This window comes from Centruroides vittatus, unplaced genomic scaffold (assembly GCF_030686945.1).
Source record: "Centruroides vittatus isolate TY-2023 unplaced genomic scaffold, ASM3068694v2 contig_549, whole genome shotgun sequence".
Taxonomy (NCBI): domain Eukaryota; kingdom Metazoa; phylum Arthropoda; class Arachnida; order Scorpiones; family Buthidae; genus Centruroides; species Centruroides vittatus.
In genome coordinates this window covers 5,486,115-5,498,383 of record NW_027122325.1, presented here as the reverse complement: position 1 = coordinate 5,498,383, position 12,269 = coordinate 5,486,115, and the positions used below count along the sequence as shown (strand labels likewise).

The window sequence follows — 12,269 nt, the reverse complement described above, 5'->3', positions numbered from 1 at the left end:
AAAATCAATGAAAATTCAACACGAAGCGACACGCAACGGACAAAAATTTGAACATTGGACAGGTTAATGTATTTTTTCGTACATAATGGGTAATTGGAACAAATGACTAATCGGAACAACCCCAGTCCCCAATTGATTCCGATTTTCGACTCTCTACTGTAAATTTGAAAAAGATTATGAATTTTTCTTTATTTGGATAGCACTCCATTTACATTCCACAAGACAATGCATGTAGTTCCAACATATGCAGATTTTCAGAAATCAGTCTTTACCCAGCTGATATATATATGATCAAGTGTGAAAAACATGGCCACATGTTGGCTTGGTGTAACTGGTTCCATGTCTAATACCACCCTAAAAACCGATGTTGGGCACTAAAATTACAATGTAAAGGGTGCAAAAATGTTCTATTTCACAGATTTCAGCCACATCTCAACATTACAGTACCATTTTGACACAATTTCACTGATGAGATTAAAGTCCCTTTGGAATGAAACAAACTGGAGATATGAGACATTTTGATATAAAGTATACACTTCACAGTGAATATTTTTTATAGGCATTTGAATGACTTTGGCTATACCTTACTAATGATATAGTAGGTATTATGAAAAGTATGTACCATCATATCTATTTTCTAAAGAAACTGAAATAAAAGTCACTTTGAAAATCATCTCTTCAAATACAGTATTTTCATGATCAGATTTAGTAAGCATACAAGACAATATATCATAAAATAAATATTATTATTATTATTAGCTACTATAAAAAAAGTTGCAGTTAATTTTGATTTTTGACACAATTTGGATTTTACAAAACCGAGCTTTAAGTGGGAAATAAGTTAATTTTCACAGTTTGCATCTTAGCAATAAGTTTTTTTCATTTTCTAATAAAATGACAAATTCTTTGATGAATGAATCATCTTTCCCTTAATCCCATTCATGATGATGATGCTTTCTGGGAATCTCCTTGCAACCCTCAGTGCCATTTTCGTAGTAGAATTAGGAACTTTGTCAGAAATTTCAGCCGGTGCATTGCTTACAAACATTACTGACACAGAACTCAACACCAATAGTGCAACCAATACTACTCATTCAATGTGGTCCCAGTTCTGAAGTTTTTTTCTGACTCTTTCTGCCTGTGGACATTAAGAGGGCCTTTTCATCAAGTTCATCCTGGGTTTGGTAAGGCCCACAAGGGAGCAATTGGATGTTAAAGGACAAAACCCTACATATCTGGGATGGACTACCCCCTAGAAAAATTCCTGGAGTTTTTGACTCAAGTGGATTCATTTCCAGGTTCCCCAGAACACATGCAGCCAAATTGGCTAAACAATTATTAACTGCTCAGCAATTTGGCTCCAGTTTTGAAGTTGTAAGACCTGAAATCAATGAATAGTGTGTTCAATTGCCCCACACAACTCATCTCCTGTTATGCTTCTGAAATGATACTTGTTTTTCAAGGTTACTAGGTTGAAGACCTGGCCTCAACAAATCACACCTTTTAAACCACCTCAAAACTAGAAATCATAAGGATTAAGTTTCAGAGAATGAAGTGGCAATAGTATAAGAAATGTGCAACTAATCACCTCTTTTCTCAGTGAAATGTAACAACATTTCACTGAGCAACATTTTGTATGGTATATACAGAGGTTAAGGTATACATCATACAAATGGCATTCCACATGCTGTGGGCACTTTTATACCTAGAAATCACCCATAGTATATGTGCATTATGCACACGATACATGTTTTTTGCATTCAACATAAGTTCTATAGTGGTAGGTTTTGGAACTAAATTCCCCATAGAAATCTCTTCCACGTGTCCTGCAACATCAGCACACAATATTTGGTTTCATTTGCATTGCTATATGTCCCTCTAGATGGTGCTGAATAGAGATACTTAAAAAAATTATAATATGATGATTATATATTCATCTGAAAGACTGATAAACAACTTCAATTAAGTAAAAAACATTATCAATTAATTAGACTATTAACTCAAATAACAAAATTCTTTTCTTACCTGATTTTCATCTAACTTGTCTGTAATTATTGTCCAATCACCAACACAATCAGAATCTCCACTTTCAGCCATAAAGTTAAATCATTTAAAACGTCAAACTTGAGCTGAAATATAAAATTAATCATTTAAAATTTCCATGTATTCAATATAGTGCATTTCTTAAACAGTAGACTCTCACTAATTTAGCCATTCGATGCTCAGAGGAGGTGCCAAATTATTCTAATTAAGTGCTTTTTGTATCTTAACATAATTATCTGTGTTAACATTAATGAAAACAGCAGCTAGTGTGCTTAATATTTAGTAATACCTCAGTTTTTGTTGACTTTGGTTATTGCCGATTTCGGTTTTGATCAATTTTTTCGCAAAAAATTTGTCTTGGTTTTCATCGATTGCCTTGGATTTCGTTAGCGTGCTCAAGTGACCTCGCTGCTAATTTTGTGAAAACAAAGGCGACCCACGCACTTTCTGGAGCAGTGTGGCATTATTTCTCGTTCTGTGAACATTACCCCATGATGGCCCACCATTGGCCAATGGTTCCATTCCCTGAACACTGGAAGTTCGGTTGTAGGTTTGCACTTCGCCAGGGCGGACTGGCCACGTGAAGTTTTCCAGGTTTTCTCCACGTCTGTAATGCCTAAATAGGGGCCAGATACCTTTAAGCGAATTTCCTGGAAGGCATTATTTCCCTCAATACAACCATCATAAATGCATACAACTACTATTACATGACAATTATGTCATGCTTTACCACAGGGTGATATAGGCTAGAAGCTCATATCCAACCAGCTTCTACAAGACAACACATTACCCCGCATGTCTAGCCGAACAATTCCATTGCTTTCATCTTAATGCTAATTATCTTATCTTTAATCTTAATGCTTTTATCTTTATACTAATTAGTCTTTTATGTTAATTTCTTATTGTTTTTAGTATTTAATGCTGTATTAATTCTCTATAAAATGTGTTTTTGGTATGTATTTTGGAGTGTCTAGAATGAATTAATTGGATTTACATTGATTCATATGGAAATAATTGTTCAGTTTTTGTCGATTTCAGATTTCACTGATTGTTTTCAAACGGATTAGCGACGAAAATCGAGGTATCACTGTATTTTTCCTTTTCTTGTATTGTTTATGTCATATTTTTTGCATTATCTAAATCAGGGTTTCCCAATAGGGTCAATACTGATTCATTAGGGCAGGGATGGGCAACCTTTTTCTATGTAAGGGCCGCATTTTAAGATTTTTGAACTGATGCAGGCCGCATACAAGAGAAAGAGAAAAAAAATGTTGGTAAATCAGAATTATTTATTCATATATAATTATAAATTAGCATAGGTATACTTAATTTAGCTTCTAGAACTGATGTAAACGTAATATATTGAAAATATTTGGTTAAATATTCGTCACTGCTGGTTTTAAATTAGTTTTGATGTGTCTGTTAGCCGGTTTCTTGTTTTAATTTTTACTAAATTCATTGCGGGAAAAACTATTCACACACATAAGCTGTAGAAAATAATGTTTGAATTTTTGCTGCATACTTCCTTAAGCTGGGAAATTGATATATTTATTCACATTTTATGCGTCGCGGGCCACAAAATATATGAATGCAGCCCGAGGGCCGCAAAATATATGAATGCGGCTCAAGGGCTGCAGGTTGCCCATCCCTGCATTAGGAGTTGATATAACTTTGCAAATGTAAAAAATTTATTTTAAAATATTAAAAATTTTGCACATTTTTGCTCTTAAATAAGTGTAGGAAGTTGTTTTTAAAAATTATTAAGAGGCTGTAGTATCTATATTTATATATAATATAGTATAGTATAATTAATATTGAAGGGGGTCAATGAAAAAAGATTTTTCTTAAAAGGTGTTGATATACAAAAAAGGAGTTGATACACCTGATCTAAACTTTGCATTAACACTGAAGTATATAATATAGAGTGCATCAAGAAGAGACTATTCCATTCTTGTAGTAGTACAGTCAGAATAGAGATTACATGTAGCATAATCTCTATCATACCATAATCTTGATTTTTCACCATACTCAAGACAATTACTGCTTTTGATCAACATGGGATATGATACTCATAACTCCTTATGAAAACCTCTGTCTAATGTACACTATCTGAGATCAATCAAATGATTTTGGTACCAGTTAAAGAAGAAAGTGGGATAAGAGTGGGGGAGTCAATTCCTTCACAAAACTTCTCAAAAAAAATCAGAACAAGCTATGCCAATTAACAACTGAGGACTTTTGAAAACTTTTGAAACGTGAAAACAAAAGTTTGGAAAGCAGCAGACCATAGAGCCGTGATTCTCAATCTGTGGTCCGCAGAACACGGGTGATCTGTGAAGCCACTTCAAGTGTTCTGCGAAAAAATCAAATATATAATTAAACATTGTTCAAAATAAAAATCAATACAATGCAAAATAATTTTTGTATGGGAATGTAATCAGCAAATGACAATGACGTCATATACTAGACCGAGTGTGGTCTTGATTTCAAAAAGGAAAAAGCCACCCCTGCTTTAAAGCTGTATTGTAAGTGTTCAGCGGGAAAAAATGTCAGTCTAGCGTTCCCCGACTTCAAATACTGAGAACCATGGCCATAAAGTACATTCAATTTCATTAAATTCATAGACTGCTCAAATATATTTATTTTATTTTATTTTACATACATTGCTTATTTTGTAACTCCCACAATTTCAGGAATAAATTAATTTTCATACTTCAAATTTTTAGTTTATACAGACTTATTTAAAAATCAATAGAACCCAAGTCTAAGCTTCTTCTGTAATTTAAAAACAGTTCAGGTATTTGCTGTAATATGGGCATTTGGTCTGATGTGGAGTAATTTTCCCTGAATTCAGCTTATTATTATTAATTTTTCATGAAAATTCTATATCTGATTTTATGAACTTACAGAATTAAATAGTTCAAGAAAAGAAACAGTCAAGTCTTTAAAACTACTTAATCCTCTTGCAAACCTTGTAACCAGTGCTGTCAAAGTTCGTACGCAAACGTTTTCGGCCCCTCACTAAGTCCTTCTTCAAGCTATACTCTTTTTTCGACCGTTATATCGAAGAATATCCACTTTCCAGATAAAAATTTGAATTATCCTTTATTGAAGAAACCAAACAAGAAACCATATTTGCAATTAGTCTCAAATAAATTAATAAACCAACAAATGCCTATATAATTGGGCTACTAAATGGCTGTAATTAATTAATAAATACAAACGAATTTAGTATAGAGGTAAGTGTTAGGTGCCATCTCTTAACTAAATTAATAATTACAATTTTAATAATTTAATAAATAATTTAGAACAATCTGGAAGAAAATAACTGACCCGGGGCGGGGTTTCAACCTGCAGCCTCTGCTTGCCATACAGTGCACTACCAATTGTGCCACCCAGACCCCAAGCCAGTCATCGCTTCCAGACGTACTTATTTCGATATAACCATCCATGGTTACTAACGGCACTGGCTGGAGACAACTCCTACATCCACGGCCAATAGGCATCTCCTCTACGGCACTCAGCCAGCTATTGCTGTCCCTGGCGAGGGTATATATATATAAATATAATACAACTCAAAGCCTGATGATATATAAATTAATAAACCAACAAACATTATAGTCATTTAGTAGCCCAATTATTTAGGTGTTTGTTGGTTTATTAATTTATATATCATCGGGCTTTGAGTTGTATTACTGTATATTTAATCTCAAATACTTTCAAGTTTCTTTGGATCATCATCCGAGACAACAAAAACAACTTTTACATTCTATCAATCCAAAATGCATTCTAAGCACTATCAAATTCTAAAATATTAAAGTAAATGAACTCACACAACAATAACCTTAGCAAGAAAATTTACTGACTATAATGGTTTTGGACGTCTTTAACATCCTTCTTCCTGAATACTAAATGGAATGCCAATTCAAATTTAACATTTATTAAGATAATGCAATTTGAATGTAAGTTCAAAAATATTTAAAAATACAAAGATCATCGCATGTAAATAACACGTAAATAAAACAAATGAATACATAAAAACTAAATTGATAAATATAAAGAAACATTAAAATTAAATAAATTTGATAGTGCAACTTATAAGGACATAACTCCCTGTCGACAGCATGGAGGTCAACAGGGTGTTAATGTCCTTATAATTTGTGCACCCTGTACTCAAACAGCACAAAGCCACACAATAGCTATGGAATAAACTATTTACATTTGATTTAACAAATGGGGGTTCATTTTTTAAAGATTTTTTGTATTTATTTAATTTTAATGTTTCTTTATATTTATCAATTTAGTTTTTATGTATTCATTTGTTTTATTTGTGTTATTTACATGTGATGATCTTTATATTTTTTAATATTTTCAAACTTACGTTCAAATTGCATTATCTTAATGTTCAGATGTTAAATTTAAATTGGCATTCCATTTAGTATTCTTCAGGAAGAAGGACATTAAAGACATCCGTAAACGTTATGGTTAGTAAATTTTCTTGCTATTCCAAGGTTATTGCCGTGTGAATTTATTTATATTTGTAAGACAGCTCTGATTTCAATATAAGTGAACTTTGACATAAACAGTGTTCTACCTGTTTCCTTTTATCTAAAAATATTGTTGTTTGAAACCTTTTAATTCTAAAAGAAATTATTCCTGTTTCATCTTTCTTTCACTTTTCATGACCTTCTCACTCTTTCTAAACCGTATTGCTTCCTTAGTGGCCACAAGGTAAACAAAGCAAAAAAGAAGTTTTTTGCTTTTTTTACCCTGTTGGCACTAAGGAAGCCCTTTTTCACATCCTTCATGGGTTCAACCACATCCACAGTGGGGATGGCCAAGACATGAGGGATTGAACCTGCACAAGAAAAATTCTTGGGATTGAATCTAGAAAAGAAAAAAGACCCCAAGTCACCAGAGAGTAGTCTGACACCTTAATCACCTCAGCCATCTAGCCATTGCTTGAAATTACTTGGAACTAATTGTAAGAGTGATTTCTTGATTTCTCCAATAAAGTTATTTTTAGACTTGAATATTTATGAAGATTAATTGGGTTTTTTTTTAGTTTTACTTAAATTCCTTTGTATGTCCTCAAAACTTACAACTCAAACTTCATCCACTTCTAATTTAGAAAGCTGAAACTTTGATAACATACCTTCCTACGACAATGCATTTTGATGATGTCTTAGAGGAGTGGCCCCACTCCAAACCCAATAAACATAACCAAGTGTTGAATTTAATTGTGATGTTTGTATATGTATGTGTAAATGTGTTGTAGTGATGTACCATATATAGTAGGGGTAGGGCTGACTGCAATCTCAAAAAATATGATTGATGAAAGCATTTAAAAATTTTTTTTTTAAATAAATTGAAAGTATTTTCTCAAATTGTAATCCCTCTGTTGCAACAAAAACTTTAATTTCTTTATAGTTTATATAAGAAAACATTAGGTAGAAAATCAGGGTGTCAAACAATTTTCAATTTCCTTGAGATTTCCAAGTTTTCCAGGATGAAAACTTCTATTTTTCCCTGACTGACTGAAAACAACTCACTGCAGAAATTAAAAACAGTTCACAGTTTATTTCATGTTACCAAATGAAACTCACAGTTGTAAAGCTGTTTATTTCCCTTTATTACAAAGCAGGATTAATTTTTTCATTTTGATTAATGAATTCATATATTATTGCTTCAAAATGTGCTGATGATTATATATTACATACAGGTTCAACATAACAATTTTATTAAAATACAAAACTTAAAATTGACACTGTCAATCTTATACAATATTATACCTGTATTGTAAATCACAAAATAAAGAATAATCATACTCTTTATTAATTATAGAATAAAATAATGCCTTTTCTTTTTTTTGCAGTTTTTGCAATTGCTCATTAATGTCCCCAATATCCTTATTATATTCTGCAAGAATCATCTTTTTCTTTAGCTCTTTTACCATCAACTTTTCATTCTACTCTTTTTTTGCCTTATTTCTTCCTGTTTATGAGCTACCATAGCTTCCTTGTATTTCTGGGCTGCATTTCAAGTTGCATGGATCAATTGCTTTGATATATCCAATTTTCCCAATCCACTTGCAGACATGACTATATCACGTACTTTCCAGTAAGCTACAAATGTTTCTTCCTTTTGGTTTTTCATTTAGCAGACTAAGGCAGAAAGAATCAAACCTGTCATGCTGCTGGAGTAGTGTTTAACCATATCACTAATTCCTGGGAATGACAAAATGTCTATTGCTTAGCAACTGTATCAGCTGTGGAACCATTTATCCAGTTATTAGTCATAAGAATTTCTGAAGAAATATCTAACAGTTTTTGTGCTCTCTATTCCTTGCACATAAGCTGGATTTAGACATGACAGTTCCTTGCTCAATTTGTATTTCAGTGGCAACTTTTACATCAATTTGGTAGTTACAACTTGTAAGCAGTTTGCACAGTCTTTTTGAAATTTTAATATCACTCTATCAGTTACTACCTTCATTCTAACTTTTATAATTTTCCAACTTTTGATGGCACATCCAAGGTCTACTGTATGTACTGTACAGAGATTCTCTGCTTTGCTGAGATCCAAATCAGTAATGAAACTCACAGAATGTTTTAATTTACTACCTATAATTTACAATCACAGGATCAGAACTGACTTTTATTAACAAAATAGTTAAAAAAGTGACAAGTGTCAAGAAATTAGTGACCAAGAAGTTACCATTAATTTCATATTGCTATTAAAAGAAATGGAGGCATAGGAATGCATTCACCAGAAAAATCTCACAATTCTGCATTAAATGAAGTTTATTTAGTTTAGATATTACATATAAATTATATGAACATTATTATTGATTATTATTATTATTATTATTGAACATTATTATTGATCAAACTACTGTTTTCATAAAAAAATAATTATATGTTTATAATAAATCTATTTTTATTGATTTCTTAATTATATATAGATTTTACTATTAAAATCAACAAAATGTCACGTGATAAAACACACGTTTGCTCCGCCCATTCGCCATTTTTGTGGTAGTTTTCGCTCGCTTAGCTTGCATGTGGTCTGTTATTCGACGTCGTTTTTTAGTTTAAACGTACAAAAATACTGCAGTTCTATTATCATGGATTAAGTTAAAAAAGATTCTTTTCTTGTGGGCTATTCTAGCGGTCTAACAGGACGAGATGCAGCTCTGTACGAAGAGAAAATTTCGTTATTTCAAGGCGATCCATACGAAGCCAGTTTATCAGACTTCGTCGTAGATCAAGAGTTGTGGCCGAAAGTAAAATTTGGTGACATTATAAACTATTTGGTTTTGACAACAAATTTCTACACCCTGTCACAAATGAAAGCTTATAAATCTTTAGAGGCCCATAACTATTTAACAAGTGGCTGGGTTTCTCCTGATATAAAAGTAAAAGTAATGAATAACAGCGAAGTAATATTGCCTGGAAAGATATGTTTTCTTTTGTTTGTTTAAACTCGTGTTTTTACGTATTTCTTAACTAAGAATTTTTGTCTGAAAGTAAAAGTCTAATTAAAAACAGCTGTGGAAATTTTTTAATTCAAATTGTTCAGTACTTTTATTTTCTAGTTGAAACTAGCATATAATAAGCCTACTTGCTTTTAGTTTTAACGTGTAATGTTTATAAGTTTGCACTAGCTAAATCCTGAAATTACATTAGTTATTCGTTTATAAATGCACTATACCTAACTAAATTAATATAAGCAAATCAGTAAACTCTTTTAGGTTTTAAAATATAACTTAGTGTTTATTAACGTAAATATTGAAATGAAATGTTTCTGACAAACTCTTGTATTGATATTCACTTTATTCGTAACGAAATTTTTCCGGTTAATTCTCGAGAGCCATGCAGTTTGCCTTCGTCGTGAAAGCTCCTCAGTTTGGGATCCTTGATGACAAATAATGCCGGGAATTTTAAAAAAATGATGTTCCTTTGTTCTTGAGTGAACTAGCATTACACCCAATTACACAACAAATCACCATAGTGATATTCGCGACGAAAAAAAACAACACAAGAACTCCAGTTAAAGCGCACGCGAACACACACAAAACGTAAACAAGTCACAAACAGTCACAAAGATGGCACTGGACAATTGCGCATGCTCATGACGTCACTCGTGATGTCGACATGAAACCTCTCTATATAGATTTTACTATTAAAATTAACAAAATTTCAATAGATGGGTGACACTCAAACAAGATAAAATCAATTAACCATAGTAAAATGTATTCAAATTACAGTTTAACATATTGGAAATGATACTAATGTCACTTAACATGCTCCTGAGCTTCTCATTTATACTTCAAATGTAATACACACTTCATTTCTCAGCTTCTCAAAAAGGTGAAAAGAGTGCACATTAAAACAGAATAAACATGATAACATCTTTCCAAAAGGGACTTTTAGTGACATTTTGCAATAATACTGACAAATGAAAAAGTGACTTTTAGTTGAAATAGTGACCAGTTCCAAACCCTGTAATCATTGTGAATTACAAGCATTGCTGAATTGCAGATGGATTCTACATATCATTTACTCAGTAAGAGCTTTGAAACAGTGTTGTGAACAGAACTCCTCTCCCTCATTTCAAAAGAAAACTGACTGCTAGATAGGGATGTCAGATGCTTTTCAGTGAATCCCACAACACTTAAAAATAAGCTATTTATGATTGAAAAAAAAGAATATTTTTTTCATAAAACAATTAAAAGCTGCATAATTCAAATTTTGTACTTTCTTGAAACACTGGAGTAAATATTAGCAATTTTTATACTTTAAATTTAATCATCATGCATGACGTAAGCTTAGATCATTGTGCATATCACATGAAACGACAATTAAAATTGTTTCTACTGTTTCCTTTCCCATTATAAGATTCATTATACACTCTGCAATAATATTTTTTTCCTTTTCCAGGTTTAACTCCAAATTCCCTGACATTTCCAGGTTCATTGGACACGCTGGAATTAGTGAAGTCATTTTTCTTATACAATTCTATCATTTCAATATTGAAAAAATTAGAAAAAAAATCATTACTAATGAAAAAAGGGGATAAAATTATATACACTTACAATAATTTGTACATTGCTATAATAATAATGAACAACAGGATACAAATAATGAATTAATGTCATTACAAGTTGATATTTACAAATATGAAAAAATAAAAACCTCGCTTTTTATTACTTACATAATATTGAATTAACTAACAAAAAATGGACCAATTAAAAATCTTTTATTTTTTAATCTGTCTTATTTTTATTTTTACAAAAATTTTCCAATTTTTAAAAACAAAAAGTCATTGGCTGCATTTATCAGACTCAACAGTTCCAGAGCTGTTGAGTATTTTTCTGCTAAACGCCCTCCACAGTAGCGCTCTTTCGGAACACGTTTGGTGTTTCAACGTCACATTTGGTAGCGTTGTTCATTTATGCTACCCGAAACTGACCACGAGGCTTTTAGTTCCAATGCAACATCAATCATTATTCAGCAGAGCCAGGTTGCTATGCAATAGCTACCGATTTGCTCGGTTACAACTGCCACATCTGAAGAACGCAGCCGTTAATATTGACATTTATATCTAAAGCATACAATAATCAACACTGTTGTCATGACAACCATGTAATTAAATAAATGTATATTAGAGTATTTTCATTAGAAAATACTGTAATATGGCACTTAAAAATCCACATTATCTGAATTATATATTTTTCTAGGATAAAAATTTTATTAACATTCCAAAATTAAAATTATAATATAATAAATAGGACCGTAGTTGTTTTAAAGTTTCAATTTTAAGAAAATAGTTGCTATTTAAAAAATTATAATAATAAAAGTAATCTTAACAACAACCAAAATTTCTCATTTGGGTAATATTTCCTCAGTTATGACTATTTATAAACAAACACATCATCGTAAATTTCTATTGGATGTTACGACCGAGAAACAATTACATCATCCAATCAAATTCTTTCTAATCTATGTAATAATATTGGCAGAAATTATCGGTGAAGATGCTATCTCTTTAAATACGAGATAAGATAACAATAGGAAGGTATCGACTGATTAAAAAATAACAATCGTATTGCTAAATTTGCCAAAATACGAGTAAGTTATTTTAGACATTTTATAATCTTATCTTACCGTTCTCAAGTACGTCTTAATCTATTTTAATAACAGTAAGACGACCTCTGGTGAAAA

At 31.7% G+C, this 12,269-nt stretch overlaps 1 protein-coding gene across 1 annotated transcript in view; it reads right to left on the bottom strand.

Annotated features, from left to right (window-relative positions):
* LOC136978739 (putative leucine-rich repeat-containing protein DDB_G0290503) overlaps nucleotides 1–12,269 on the bottom strand; it is a 37,814-nt gene extending 25,545 nt beyond the window's left edge. Inside the window, exons 1-2 of the mRNA XM_067274535.1 lie at nucleotides 12,213–12,269; nucleotides 2,026–2,129 (exon numbers count right to left, since the gene is read on the bottom strand). Coding sequence (XP_067130636.1) covers nucleotides 2,026–2,097 — 72 coding nt within the window. The 5' untranslated portion in view covers nucleotides 2,098–2,129; nucleotides 12,213–12,269. The remainder of the gene's footprint in view (nucleotides 1–2,025; nucleotides 2,130–12,212) is intronic.